Below are 15,048 nucleotides of genomic sequence, written 5' to 3' on the forward strand. Positions count from 1 at the left end.
TGTTGTGGAATGTTGCAGGCTATGATAATGTTTTTTAACTGGAACTATATTATGCACTCAGTGGTGAAAATGCAAAACATATGTCTGCCCATAGTTATCAACATGTGTGTGGATAAAATGCTATCAAGGTGAGTGGGGAGACCATAGCTGAGTCTCATTAGATACAACCTTTTCCTTTTTCTGAACCACCGTTAAAGGAAACCGTGCGTTGAAACCCTGTTCCTCTCGGTTCCTCAGCGGGCGAGTGTCTGGACAGCAGCAGGTACTGTGAGAAGGTACGACAGCTGGACCTCTGCTTGCTGCCACAGTTTAAGACGCGCTGTTGTCAGTCCTGCCAAGACACATGAAGGGGGGGGGGCAGGTTGGAGAGAAGAGACTGGTGCATGACCTCAGCGCCCACACCTCCCCGTCAGGATGCGTCAGGATGGGGGGGGCAGGAGTTTAGAGCGTTTGAGGGTGTGGAGGCTTCGGGTGGGAACAGCTGACATCCAACCTCCTCCATCCATCAAAGGAAAGTGAGGGAGTGTACTAAAGGATTTGTGTGACTATTAATTTAAACCTGACGAAAGCTTTGGTTTTGTTATGTTTTATCATTCGTAAACCTGCAGAACATGACAAATTTCCAGACGACAAAAATAGATGAAGCGTACAGTTCCATTGGGGATACCAGAGTTGAACAACTCTGTAGAACATTAGTGGGCTTTTTCTAAGCACTGGATATTGTAAGTTTGTCTTTTACAACAATACTCTCCTTGAAAGTTCCATTTAAAATTCCTGTATTTTTTATTGTTTTCAGAATCCTAGAAATATAAATTTTTAATAGATGTATATTTGCACATAGTGTTGTGAAATACAGAGTATGATGGCTGGATAAAATTGCGAAATGCTCCAATGTAAATGAAAGGCAATTATAAGAAAGGGTTCGTACTGATAGAACTGACTGGACTAAAGGCTCATGTTAGTTAGCAGAAGAATCACAAGGTCTAAATAAAGCAGAGGAAGGGTTCTAGTGGAAAGCTCATGCTAATGGCTTTGTAGTTTCCTACAAACCCTCATTCTTGCTGCTTAGATTGCACTATTGTGGTTGGATTTGTGTAGTGGTCGACTCATATTGACAAGGTCTATGTGAACCTGTACAGCTAACAAAAATAAAGGCATGTTACCTGTTTTGCACTCAATTCTTTGTTAAGAACATGGCTTGGAGTTTGAATTTAGTTTATTTTTTATTAAACCACTTTTTTTTATGTTGTCAAGGAATACAGTTTTAGCTGTGTGGAGGTAGGGCTTTTTTTTACCAAACAATCTTGATCAAGCATATCTTCAGTAATTAGATACAGGATTCTATTTTGAACCTGGTTTTGATGTGCACTAAATACTTGTTTGTTGGCAGGAAAGGCTGCTGTCCAGTCAGAAAGGGTGTCATATTTATATTATAAAAGTGTTAGGCCAGGTAAATGCTTTAAAAGCTGAAAACAAAGTAATTCTGGGGAGACCAGGCAAGATATATTCATGTTCCCACTGCTATAAACATAAGCAGCTGTGAGGCCAGGAGTTATTTTTTTTTAGTTTAGTCTAGTGATGTAATGATGTTTACTAAGTGTATAATTGGGTTAGTGTTTGTGATCTGTATTGTTTATCAACTATTTATTGTCATAGTTTCCTCTGCAAATGTAATTGTTTTGTAAAGAATTAAATAATGTATTTGTAGTGTTTTTTTCTATGTAGCTGGTATTCCTCTGTCTTTGTGCAACAGCAGCTACACATAATTGCTGTGTTTTTGTTCATAACCAGACAATACATTTATTTTTGTTTAAAACTGAAGTCATCCACACATCAGATCAAATACAAACATCTGATTCCCTTAATAGTTTCTGATGGACTTGGACTGTGGTTTTAGTCTTCACAACAATAATACAAAAGTTAGGAATAAAGATATACTGTCTCAATATGGGTCCATGTCCATGATGTTAAAGAAACAAAACAAAATGTACAGATGAATAAGGCCTAAATATGTATTTGGTGTTCATGTTGTAAGTATATAAAGAATATAATGGATGTACTCACTTAACCATTAACTGAACCATAGCATGAAGCTACCCTGCAGAGGAAGGGTTAAAAAACAATGTGATTATCCCTGTCTTGTGATCTAAACCTGTGCCATGAAAGAGGGCCTTGTATGTGCAGTGAGCCACTTTGGGACGGAGAAAAGCTGCAAGAAAACAAGCTGACAAAACATTTTGGTAAGTTGGATCAAACTGAATGGCTAAACGGTACTGTGTTTTTGAAGGATGTGGTTTTTATATGCAACTGTTTTGATGCATCAGTGACAGAATTGTAAAAGAGCTTTTTGGTTTTTGTGTATTTACAGTGAGCAAGAGAAATAATTGCAGCCAGAAGCCATGCTAGCACAAATCAATTTTCATTGTACATTTTTATTGGGAACAATCCTTTCCCTCAGAATTATTAAATTGATTACCCTGTGACACACCAGTAATCAAATCAGTTGGAAGGATGTGGAAAATAATTAGTTTAGAAGTCATTCATTCATAGTCATTCATACAGAATATTAGCCAAGCTTTGAGAGAGTTTTTCACAATAACCTAGCCTGGGCATGAAAATCGTTCTCAGCCAGTCCCTGTTTGTGCTCCTCTTATAATAATCAAATTCAAAACACGGCATAGCTCAAATATTTGCCAACCTTACTAACTACTAACTTTAAACTCTAATCAAATAAAACCAAAGCACCTTCAATAATGTCATTGTAACTTTGTTTTTAGGGTTGGATATTTTACCTTTCCACACCATGAATCTTAAAGTGTGGGTCTTTGGTAGAAAGGAGACACATGCTGAGGAGCTTTAGCTTGGGGTTGTCATGGAAGCAGACACGCTCCTACCTGCCCAGGTTCCTGCTCTGGGCCAGCCAGGGCGACCCCCCCAGGTTCTGGGCCTGAAGAGGCTCTCCTTTGCCTACCAGAGCATGTTGGAGATCCCCTATGATATCATCTTAGCCCAGCGTGATACCTTGGAAGTGCTGGACCTCAGTTACAACCTCTTGGAGGAGTATCCTTCTGTGTTTAGATAGATCTGCACAAGGAAAGTATATACACTCACACGGAAGTGTCCAGAGCATTATAGCATCTCCACTGCAAAGTTGATGGCATTTTACAACTGGTGAGGTATTGGATTTTGTCCATATTCAATATATAGAGCTTCAGCGCTCGCATTCGGCCCCACAGAAACACACACATGAACAGTGCTCGGTGCACATGCAACCTGCATATTTGAGATCACACTTGTCAATATTTCTAGTGCAGAGAAAATCTGTTTGTCATGAATTCAATGATAGTTCCCTCCACTTTGTCTCTCTCAAACAAACAGATCACTCAAACACTGAAGACACTGACATCAACAACACTAAGATGGTGTCACTGTTGAACCGTTTCTCCTTCATTCAGCCATTAACGGAACCCTGCTCTGTTGGGAGAGATGGACAGGTTGAGCACTCTTATTCTGGACTGCAACAACTACTCGTCCCATGTCAAGTTCCCTTACATGCCCAGAATCACCACTGTGTGGATCAACAAGAACAAGATTAGCAATCTGCCCATCTTTGTGGAGGAAATACGATGCAAATTCCCTAACATCAAGTGAGACTTATGGAATATTTGAGAGGGCTTTATAATTGGGGCTTTATCATTTTAACCACACAGGGATGTGCTGTGACATTCCAGTGATTGTTGATTGCAGGATTCTCAGCATGATGAACAACGAGGCAGCGCCTAGCTACTTCAATGGAGGGAGCTTTACCCAGTACTTAGACTATAGGTAAGCGTTATTAAACAAATTATATAGGAATATACTTTATTTGCTCATCTTTTAGTTAGTTAGTTAATTAGTTTGGTTAAGCCTAAGTATAGTAAATCCTCTGCTACGACCTTGAGATGTTAACTCAAAGGGAACAATCTACTGTATGAATAGTCAGTGAAGTGTAACGTGTTAAGTATTGGATCGACTGTATGTAACTGTGAACACATATGTATCACATACATGTTCCTTAGAAAACGATTTGTTCACACACATTACATACAGTACATGTTGGCCAGTGTGTCGTTGTACCCCAACAGACAGTATGTGATCAGCCAGGTTCCTGGCCTGGAGATTCTGGACGATACAGAGGTTCTGGAGAAGGAGAGAGTCCAGGCTAAGAAAACCTACAAGATGCAGAGAACCAGAGAAGGAAGTAAAAAAAGGAGGTCCGAGCTTCAGCAGTGAATCCTGCAAATCTACCTGAACTGAAGTTATGCCCTGATCTTAAAAAGAAGAGGATAAGATACATAGAGATACCAGAGACATTATTATAATGCCCTGACTTAATAGACTGAACTAATAGACTGAACTAATATACACATGCAACAGAAACACAAATTGTATACAACCTCTTCATGGCTCATCCCATATTTTCTTATTGTGTAGGTTTGTGCATTTAACTATTAAAATATTTAAATTGCAAATTGCCAAAGGTGAGGAACACTTACAAGCCTACAGTCATTATATGTTTACATTACATTTACATTTATATGTATGTACCATACAATAAATACATTCATAGCATACATTTTATTCGGATCCAAATCCTGATTAATAAATTATGGTAGAACATCTGTAGCAGTAAATTTGATCATTGTACCACGTAATGAGAAACAAATTCAAGATCAATCAAAACAATTTTTACATAGAATTAATTTTGAGTCTAATATGTATGCCTACAACTTTTCATTTATCAGCAACAAATCGAACCCTATCTCTAACTTGGTTGACAGGATAAATTCAATGCAAAAATTCAGACGCTTCCCGAACTTTGTTAATGATACAATAGGCCAACATATAATATACATTTCCCTACAATAATATGATGGCATTTGTTTTGAAGACTTTCTGCGACACACACCGTGACGTCAATTTAGCACATGATGCGGAAGTACTTTTTTCTGACAGATCCATCTAGGTACAAGCTAACGTTACTAGCTTGGCAACGACGGCTGTTCCGCTCCTTTTCTGTGCGTACACAAGTAAGTCACGAAACAGCATTATTTCAGAAAATGTTCAATATTTTAACATTGTTAATCGAGATTAGCTGTTATTATTTATAACTCGGGCGGAAAGCTTTTGCTTAGCTAGCCAACTAATGAAAGTACCTAGTTTAGCAAGCTAGCCAGGCTAGCTTGTTGTGTCAACCTCAAGGAATTACCGATGGTATGGTAGACCTAACCTAGCTATCTTAGCTAGTTAGCTAGATAGTCGTAATTTGGGGAAGTGGAACTGCCTAACTTGACATTCTCGAAGACTCACTTTTTCGAGGTCTTGGGGTCAGCTTAGGTTAAATCCTTGGAATGAGGTTAGCTCAGGCTATTATACTGAGCAGAGCTTGCAATCGTCACTGACGTGGAGCCATTATGGGCCCACATTATGTAGAAATCACATTTTTGTCTCATAATCCTTAAATTGCATAAGTATCGGTGGCGAGTGTGTTACAAGGGCTTTCTCTCTATCCAATGAGTGAGCCCTTTTTCTGAACATTTTTGGCGATGAGGTAACTCCAACAGCATGCTGTTACCAAGAATCATAGTGTAAGGCCTGACTCACTCAAGTCTCACTGGCCGTCATTACCTGACTGCTATTTCAGGTTTTCACAGGGAAAAAATCCACAAATGCAGGGTTGAAATGTTCAGTTTACACCCACGCTACACATTCAGTGATACAGAGAAGGATATGGGTTGACGTTTGACAACATTCCTTGACACAATTGCTTCAAGATTTCACTGATCAAAATGCATAGTGCTCACCATCTGCACCTAAAGCTTTGTCCTGAACGTTAACAGTTGAAGCTTATTTGAAGCCCTTTTCCCTTTCAGAAGTGTTTCATCAGACCGTTTTTTATACAATTGGAAAATTTGCCAACAAAAAGAATAGAGTTGACTTAAATCAGGAAATTAGAAGGGCTGTTTTTATCTAGCCTACATGGGTTATGTTACAATATCAAAAACACGTGGACTACAGAATTGTAATGAGCTAGAAGTTAGGTTAGTTATCATGTCCACTGATATAAAACATGGTAATGTCCATAACAAGAATGCTCATTTTGTTCACAATAATTGACACATCGCCAAGATGCCTCAAAGATAAGATTAGGGTTGTGTTATTGCATAAACATGCATGAACCAGGAAATGCGTGATCCACGTTGAAGTTTTGATTCGCTCTCCCTCGTCAGGTGTCTCGTAGTAGTGGCCACTTGCTCGGACACTTGCTCTGACGTAACTCGCTGTAGTACTAAAGTCCATGTCACATCTGTCATTTCATAGAATTGTTGTCGTAGAATTTCAGTTCCACTACTTTTGTAGGAAGTGTCCATTAAAGCCTCCTGGGTCTACATATGGGCTTTATGTTGCTAAAAGGGAGTCAGGTGGCTGAGTGGTTAGGGAATCGGGCTAGTAATCAGAAGGTTGCTGGTTCTATTTCCAGGCTGTGCCAAATTATGTTGTGTCCTTGGGCAAGGCACTTCACCCTACTTGCCTCGGGGGAATGTCCCTGTACTTACTGTAAGTCGCTCTGGATAAGAGCGTCTACTAAATGACTAAATGTAAACCTTTGCCCGTTTATATTTCATATACACAAGACAGTCAAGTCCATTAAAGAAAGAGTGCATCACACGTGATGTCATCATGAGGTGACTGGGACTCCACCTTTGGACTGCACCATGTTAATAATCTTTCCAGTTCATGAAGAGGGGCGTGGTAAAAAATGCAAGTCATATCAGCCCTCTCCAGTGAAAAAAAACATGCTGCCCTTAAGTAGACAGCTAATCACACTGGTTGGCTTTCCAGAATCGTCCGTTTGAGAGTAACGTCAGGGTACAGTAGTCTAGACTTGAGTTGTCTGTTTTTACAGTTTGGTGTGTATGTGTGCATACACAGTACTTGTAAGATTTAGTCTTGGTGCTAGATGAATAGGGATTTAACTCACCCTATTTTATTTTGAAGAAGACAGTGCATTTCTGGAGGAAAGAGGGAAAGGACTCAGCATGACTAATCCTTTCGCCCACATCGTTGAGGATCTAGACCCAAGTCACCCAGAACACAAGTTCTACAACCTCTCAAAACTTGGAGACCCCAGATATGGTAAGAGACTATGTCACCGCCCATGGCTGTCGACTGTTGTAGTGTTCACCATATTTGGAGACATTTGATTAGCGAAAGGCATTAAATTCACTCCAGAAGATATCGGATCAATTTGCCAGTGTAAGGCCGACAGCATTTATCCCAGTCAAATGAAACGGTTGTATTTGCTAACAGTCAGTCTAAAAGGCTCTCCTGTGTGTTTGGCTCAGAGCGTCTCCCGTTCTCCATCCGCGTGCTGCTGGAGTCGGCCGTCAGGAACTGTGACGAGTTCCTGGTGAAGCAGGCGGACGTGGAGAGCATCCTGAACTGGAAGCAGACCCAGAGCCAGAGCGTGGAGGTGCCGTTCAGACCCGCCCGCGTCATCCTGCAGGACTTCACGTGAGTCAGCCCAGAGCGCTTACGTACAGTCAGGAGAGGGAGAGCTCAATACTGACCTGAAGAAATGTTGTGTTAGAAATGACAATCTTGGATGACTTTCAGTGATGTATTGTGTAATGAATTTGCGCTCCAGACTAACGGTAAATAGCGATGGAACCTCACCTGTCCAGGACAAACATGCAATATTTGCACTTGCTTCTGCCTTGCAGTGGGGTACCTGCGGTGGTGGACTTTGCTGCCATGCGCGATGCAGTGAAGAAACTGGGAGGGGATCCAGAGAGGATCAACCCTGTCTGTCCAGCTGACCTGGTCATCGATCATTCTATTCAGGTGGACTTCAACAGAAAGTAAGAGGGGTTTAGCGTTAAAGCCATCTCTATTCCTACAAAGGGGTTTCAAGATAACAATAACCTTAATACAGTTCTAATTCAACCTCAAGGTCGGATAGCCTCCAGAAAAACCAGGACTTGGAATTTGACAGAAACCGAGAGCGGTTTGAGTTCCTGAAGGTATCAGTTCATCATGAGTCAAGCTGCTGTATGATGACGCTTGACAGACCCTCCCACCTTTTGACGACTGTCCTGCCCTGAAGTATTGGGTTTTCAATTCTATCATTCATGGTCTTTTTCTACAGTGGGGCTCGAATGCGTTCAAGAACATGCGAATCATCCCCCCTGGCTCTGGGATTGTGCACCAGGTCAACCTGGAGTACCTCGCCCGGGTGGTGTTCCAACAGGATGGCTTCTACTACCCTGACAGCCTGGTGGGCACAGACTCCCACACCACCATGATCGATGGGCTGGGTGTCCTGGGCTGGGGTAAGGCCTATCTCCAGTCCATAGCTTTAGTATGGCTGTGCTTTTAGTAGTTGAAGTTGTCCAAAACCATTTTTAAATGCTTAACTAAATAAAGTATTTTATAAATGTAAATATAAAATGTTCTGTGCATAACACCAAGCCTGTTCTTCAGTGGGGTCCGGTTTAGGCTCATTCTCCAATGTGCACTTCTCCTGGTGCACAGGGTGACACACACACACAGTCACACGCATGGTCTCGCACGCACGCACACACACACACATACACACTGCTGAACTGCTGTTTCAACCTCTGCAAGGCTCACTCCTGCAGGCCTGCACACATGAATGATTTGTACAAACAAGAACAAAGAAAAAAAAGCATGAGAATTAAAATGAGTGAAATAGAAGCACCACAGTGAAAACAAAACATGTGCAATCCACTCAATACACTTCTACACATTTGGGTTTCTAACAAAAGTCTAATTTATGTTCCTATTTGTACAATGTTTCATTCATGTAGTGCTGTGTTTCTCAACTCCAATGTTTCCCTGCTCCAACACACCTGGTTCAAATGAATGGGTCGTTATCAAGCTCTGCAGAAGCATGGTAATGATCATTCATGTCAAACAGGTGTGTTGGAGCACGGAAACATCTAGATTAGAACATGCAGGGAAGGGGCTCCCCAGGACCAGGGTTTAGAAATACTGACTAAGTGCATAGAACACTGGACATTCTTACAGAAATGACCTTGAGGTGCCTGGTTACAATGTTGTACCATTCAGAAGTATTTCTGTTATCTAGGAGTCGGTGGCATAGAGGCAGAAGCTGTAATGCTGGGCCAGCCCATCAGCATGGTGCTCCCTGAGGTGATTGGCTATCGGCTGTTTGGAAGCCCGAACAAGCTGATTACCTCCACGGATATTGTTCTCACTGTCACCAAGGTAACAAGGATAATATCTACTATATTATATAAACTTCTACTTATTTTATTAGCCCCCCCCCCTCCCAATCTTTCCCATGTTTTTCATATAGCATCATGAGGGAACTACTTTACTAATTTAGATATGTGATTCTGTGAAGTATGAAGACCGTTCTACTACAGTGATGCTATACTTCCTAAAGAGATTCAGATATGGGGACCTCTTCTCATCCTGTCGTCCTCTCATCCCCTCCTCCTCCTCCCTGCAGCACCTGCGCCAGGTAGGCGTGGTGGGCAAGTTTGTGGAGTTTTTCGGCCCGGGCGTGGGCCAGCTGTCCATCGCCGACAGAGCCACCATCGCCAACATGTGTCCCGAGTACGGCGCCACGGCCGCCTTCTTCCCCGTGGACAACGTCAGCGTCCAGTACCTGGAGCAGACGGGTGAGCAGGAACACCTCCAGGACCCTGCTTGGCTAACTGCTCGGCTATGCTGCCATGGGATTGGTTGAAGCTTGAGTAGTGTCTGTGTGTGTGTGTGTGTATGTGAGTTAGTTAGTTAGTAGTGGATCTGAACGCCCTCTCTTTCCCTCTGGCCAGGGCGAGATGCTGAGAAGCTGGCTTACATCAGCAGCTATCTGAAGGCCGTGGGCATGTTCCGAGACTACAACAACGAATCGCAGGACCCAGAGTTCACACAGGTAGGCTGCTCCTATCAGGAAGGGCTAGCTTTCGTAGCTGTTTAGATATCGTCATATCAATGGGAACATCCGTGAGCATCTTTAACGGATGTCTGTACATCTTTTTCTCTGCTTCCTGTCCATCCATACGACACTTCTCCCTTCACGTCTTCATAGGTGTTTGAGTTGGATCTGAGCTCGGTGGTTCCCTGCTGCAGCGGCCCTAAGAGGCCCCAGGACAGGGTGGCTGTGTCCGACATGAAGACAGACTTTGAGTCCTGCCTGGGGGCCAAGGTACGGCCACGTACCTGACTGCTCCTTCCACCTCTCCTGTCATCCTTCTGAACACGCATTATCTAGGACTTCCGAGGAGACCAATGCCGTTTTTAAAACACAGAAACCAGTTCAATAATGACTAAAGGAATTTGCATGAATTATTTTATATTTGAAGGCACTACATGTAAAATGTCATATCCTGGCTGGAAAGTCAATGTTTATGAAAATATGAGCACTGTACAAAGACAAGAGAGCATGAGAGCATTTTTGGTAGACTTTACGGCCCAATTAAAATGTGAAACGTTATCCACCGTGCAGGTTATCACCACAGGTATACCCAAGCCTCTGTTTTCTTCATGTTTTAACCCTTTCTGTGTTTTGTTTTGTGATTACAGCAAGGCTTTAAGGGGTTCCAGGTGGCTGCAGAGAGCCACGAGGCAGTGGTTCCCTTCCAGTTTAAAGACAAAGACTACTCTCTCTCCCACGGGTCCGTGGTCATCGCAGCCATCACCAGCTGCACCAACACCAGCAACCCCTCGGTCATGCTGGGGGCCGGTACGGAACACCATCATTACACCTCATATTACTACTGCTACAGAACCAAGACAAGGGCCAATTGTTTTAACACTTGAATGGAAAAGAAACAAGTTCATATTCCCCCCCCCCCCCCCCCTCCTTAATCTACACAATTCGCTAGGCGTACCAGACGTGACGGTGACCTTTCCCAAGATTTTCCCCCCTGCCAAAATTTACAATGTATACTCATCTTTTAACCCTTTGTTGCATTGCTTTCCAGGGCTGTTGGCTAAGAAGGCCATAGAATGTGGGCTGAGTGTGAAGCCGTACATCAAAACCAGCTTGTCGCCGGGCAGCGGGGTGGTCACCTACTACCTGAAGGAGAGTGGAGTGATGGACTACCTCTCCCAGCTTGGGTAGGTCTTCACACACTCGGCACACATGCGTTCCACGTCTGTTAAAAATGTGGTTGTGGGAACGGGATGTGTTCGGTTAAGGTCGGCAGGATCAGGACCACTGGGTAGGTCTTACAAGAACATAAACGCCTCTCTTTGTCTCCTAGGTTTGAGGTGGTTGGCTATGGCTGCATGACGTGTATAGGAAACAGTGGGCCTCTCCCAGAACCTGTGGTAGAGGCCATCACTCAGGTACTTGCTAAATAATATAATCTTAAATATATGTAGACACATTTTAATCATCATTTACATTAAATTGACTTTCTTGTAACGGGGTATATAAACCTATTGTTGACCACTCCACTGCCTGGCCTCGTCTAGGGAGATCTGGTTGCGGCTGGCGTCCTATCAGGCAACAGGAACTTTGAGGGGCGGGTCCACCCTAATACCAGAGCCAATTATTTGGCCTCTCCACCTCTAGTCATCGCATACGCCATCGCTGGTACTGTGAGGATCGACTTTGATAAAGAACCCGTCGGTAAGTACAGGCGTATTCCCGTATGTGGAAATAAATGCTGTTTAACACACAGGTTAAGTAGTGTCAGTTCTGATGTGGCTTGCTCGGGTGGGGTTCTAGCTATGAACAAAGAAGGGAAGGAGGTCTTCCTGAGGGACATCTGGCCCTCGAGACAGGAGATCCAGGCCGTCGAGCGGGAGTTTGTCATTCCATCCATGTTTAAAGAAGTCTACGAGAAGATTGAGGTCAGCTCTTTTGGTCCTTCCCCTTTTCCTCGATTTCAGCTGTTGCCAAGGTGATTTCAAGCGAATTTTATTCTTGTCCCTCTTGCAGAAGGTGAATGAACGCTGGAACGCCCTGGACGCTCCCTCGGACAAGCTGTACCCCTGGGACCCCAGATCCACCTACATCAAGTCCCCCCCTTTCTTCCATGGCCTGGTACAGAAACATCGTGTTCTTGTGCCTGACCTTCCTAGCACAGTCACACAGACAATATTCTACAGTGTCTCTCTCTCTTCCTCTCTCCCTTTGCCGTGCCCAGACAAAGGAACTGGCTTCCATCAAATCCATAACCGATGCCCACGTGCTGCTGAACTTTGGGGACTCCGTGACCACGGACCACATCTCCCCTGCGGGGAACATCGCCAGAACGAGCCCTGCGGCCCGCTATCTGACCACCAGGGGGTGAGGCAGCTACTCTATGTTATATGTACCCTGGAGTGTGTTTGTGTTCATTTAAAATCCCATGAAATGAAATACTTTAGTGACATTTCCGGATCCATTGAATGGTTTATTTCGGAACACCTTCATGTTACGTTGTGTTGTTGAAGGTTTAATATAAGGTCTTAATGCGTCTGTCGGTGCAGACTGAACCCACGAGACTTCAACTCCTATGGCTCTCGCCGTGGCAACGACGCCGTGATGGCCCGGGGCACGTTCGCCAACATCCGTCTCTTCAACAAGTTCGTCAACAAGCAAGCACCACGCACCCTGCACATCCCCTCTGGAGAGATGGTAAGACGCGCCCTAACCCCCAACCGTCCCAGCGCCCAGGAAACGCTCCCACTCGCTGGACCAACGTTTGACTTGACTGCTTGCCTGCTGTTTTCTGTGCCAGCTGGACGTGTTTGACGCTGCCGAGAAGTACAAGGAGACCGGCACCCCGCTGCTCATCCTGGCGGGGAAGGAGTACGGCTCGGGCAGCTCCAGAGACTGGGCCGCCAAAGGCCCCTTCCTGCTGGTACGCCTCCCGCACACACAGGACTTTGGGCCTTCAAACGTTCAGAAGAAGAACTGTGGTTCTATAGCTTAAAACGGGGCATGGAACAGATGATTCACTCGGCAGGTTTTTGGCCTTGAACCGAGCATTTGTGAAGCCATGTATTGTGCTGTTCCTGCCTCCCCAGGGTGTGAAGGCCGTCCTGGCGGAGAGCTATGAGAGGATCCACCGCAGCAACCTGGTGGGCATGGGGGTCATCCCTCTGGAGTACCTGCCCGGAGACACCGCAGACAGCCTGGGACTGACCGGCAAGGAGCGCTACACCGTGGTCTTCCCAGAGAAGCCCACCCCCAGGATGACGGTCACTGTTAAGGTACGGTACTCCCAGGAGGATGGTTAGTGTTAAGGTACGGTACTCCCAGGAGGACGGTTAGTGTTAAGGTACGGTACTCCCAGGAGGACGGTTAGTGTTAAGGTACGGTACTCCCAGGAGGACGGTTAGTGTTAAGGTACGGTACTCCCAGGAGGACGGTTAGTGTTAAGGTACGGTACTCCCAGGAGGACGGTTAGTGTTAAGGTACGGTACTCCCAGGAGGATGGTTAGTGTTAAGGTACGGTACTCCCAGGAGGACGGTTAGTGTTAAGGTACGGTACTCCCAGGAGGACGGTTAGTGTTAAGGTACGGTACTCCCAGGAGGACGGTTAGTGTTAAGGTACGGTACTCCCAGGAGGACGGTTAGTGTTAAGGTACGGTACTCCCAGGAGGACGGTTAGTGTTAAGGTACGGTACTCCCAGGAGGACGGTTAGTGTTAAGGTACAGTACTCCCAGGAGGACGGTTAGTGTTAAGGTACGGTACTCCCAGGAGGATGGTTAGTGTTAAGGTACGGTACTCCCAGGAGGACGGTTAGTGTTAAGGTACGGTACTCCCATGTTCCAGTTGGAAGTGCTTTAAGGCTTTGTGACTAAAACTGTCCAAACTCACATTCACAACGTTGTTGATGGTTCTGTATGCTGTGCGTTGTCATGGTAGTAAGGAAGGGTTCCTGTACTGGGACTGCATTGGAAGCTCAACCAATGACTGTGTCTCCTAACAATCCCCTCGTCTGTGTGTCCCAATCACAGCTCGACACCGGCAAAACATTCCAGGTCCTGATGAGGTTTGACACAGATGTAGAGATGACGTACTTCCACCATGGAGGCATCCTTAACTACATGATCCGCAAGATGTCCACCGACTAGACCCTTTTGACAAGGCAAGCCATACTAAACACGCACATGGAATTGTTATGAGGCTGGATGAGCATCCTGGCTCCTGTCTTTATGATTTGGGTTAGGGTTCATTTAATTGGCGCTAATCCTGGCTTAGGGGTTAGGTCAGGACAAGAAGAGACCTGGTCCTGCACACATTTATATTGCCTTCGTTATTTTCATGGCAACACTTTGATCATTGGATATGGTAGTCTGGTGACCCAGAACACTGTAGACCTAAACAGAAACCCCATTGCCCTACCTCAACATTGCTGCATTAGCCTCCACCCCCCCCCCCCCCTTCCCCCCAATACAGATTGGTAGCAATTCCACACCAGCCTCTCCAGGTTGGCTGAACCCTGTTGTCCGTTGTCCTGTCATTTTCCTCCATTTCAACTCGAATCTTCAGTGTTTTATTTTCGAGGTCGAGAGCTACCACGCTCAGTTTACTCCCAGTGGTCAACAACAACCCAAAACAGCTCTGTTAGTGAAGGCTGGGATTCACTGTGCATGCCAGAGGATGCAGAAAAGACTTTGCCAATGCTGTGTATGTTGTCAAGTTGAAGACATTTTGCCTTAAGTGATTAGGTTGAAGATATTAACCCTCTAGTATGGAAGCTGTCGTTGTGCCTCCCCATTTCGTCATTTGCCTCTGCACTAAGTTATCTTAATCATACTAGCAACTGTGAGGCAGTTGAATGTTGTTTTGCGTAACTGAAGCCCATTATGTTTTATTGTTCTGTCCCCGCTGTCATTATTAAGCAAGCAATCGGTGAATTATCATGAATTTAAACACTGTCTTGAAACGAGAATAATTATTAATTTAGCAACTTGTTGATTTAATTGAGCCATTTGGTCAATAAAAGCCTACTGAATGAAGTTCTACCATGTGGTGTCTAGTTATTCTGTGGCCCCAGATTAGCCTGTCA

General features: G+C 44.5%; 3 protein-coding genes across 9 annotated transcripts in view; all 3 read left to right on the forward strand.

The window, feature by feature from the left end:
- Positions 1 to 1,720, forward strand: part of LOC134009690 (ADAMTS-like protein 1) — a 56,874-nt gene extending 55,154 nt beyond the window's left edge. For 3 of the 4 annotated variants that reach the window (XM_062449280.1, XM_062449282.1, XM_062449283.1), the window contains one exon: positions 238 to 1,720. In XM_062449280.1, the coding sequence (XP_062305264.1) occupies positions 238 to 347 (110 nt within the window). In that variant the 3' untranslated portion in view covers positions 348 to 1,720. Of the gene's footprint in view, positions 1 to 197 lie in introns of all 4 variants that reach the window. The other variant, XM_062449281.1, reaches the window with a different exon arrangement.
- The window catches only part of LOC134009694 (leucine-rich melanocyte differentiation-associated protein), a 106,132-nt gene extending 101,640 nt beyond the window's left edge, over positions 1 to 4,492 (forward strand). Inside the window, 5 exon segments of the mRNA XM_062449288.1 lie at positions 394 to 2,240; positions 2,778 to 3,060; positions 3,456 to 3,647; positions 3,748 to 3,825; positions 4,125 to 4,492. Of these exon segments, the coding sequence (XP_062305272.1) occupies positions 2,873 to 3,060; positions 3,456 to 3,647; positions 3,748 to 3,825; positions 4,125 to 4,272 (606 nt within the window). The 5' untranslated portion in view covers positions 394 to 2,240; positions 2,778 to 2,872 and the 3' untranslated portion in view covers positions 4,273 to 4,492.
- Positions 4,493 to 4,943: 451 nt separating this feature from the next.
- On the forward strand, positions 4,944 to 14,998 carry aco1 (aconitase 1, soluble). 4 transcript variants are annotated; one of them, XM_062449077.1, is made up of 21 exons: positions 4,944 to 5,069; positions 7,042 to 7,176; positions 7,386 to 7,554; positions 7,764 to 7,901; positions 7,976 to 8,063; positions 8,189 to 8,372; positions 9,152 to 9,291; positions 9,539 to 9,710; positions 9,867 to 9,967; positions 10,124 to 10,240; positions 10,618 to 10,777; positions 11,019 to 11,154; positions 11,301 to 11,385; positions 11,515 to 11,671; positions 11,771 to 11,895; positions 11,984 to 12,088; positions 12,192 to 12,334; positions 12,517 to 12,664; positions 12,768 to 12,890; positions 13,057 to 13,242; positions 13,994 to 14,998. In XM_062449077.1, exons 2-21 carry the CDS (start codon positions 7,080 to 7,082, stop codon positions 14,108 to 14,110), a joined length of 2,691 nt encoding a protein of 896 aa, XP_062305061.1. In that variant the 5' UTR covers positions 4,944 to 5,069; positions 7,042 to 7,079; the 3' UTR covers positions 14,111 to 14,998. The 4 variants fall into 4 exon arrangements, with proteins under 4 accessions (XP_062305061.1, XP_062305060.1, XP_062305062.1 ...); XM_062449076.1 differs by having other exon boundaries at positions 4,950 to 5,069; positions 7,039 to 7,176; XM_062449078.1 differs by having other exon boundaries at positions 4,950 to 5,069; positions 7,039 to 7,176; positions 7,994 to 8,063.
- The last annotated feature ends 50 nt before the right edge of the window (positions 14,999 to 15,048 follow it).

This window comes from Osmerus eperlanus, chromosome 23 (assembly GCF_963692335.1).
Source record: "Osmerus eperlanus chromosome 23, fOsmEpe2.1, whole genome shotgun sequence".
In the NCBI taxonomy this organism is placed as follows: Eukaryota; Metazoa; Chordata; class Actinopteri; order Osmeriformes; family Osmeridae; genus Osmerus; species Osmerus eperlanus.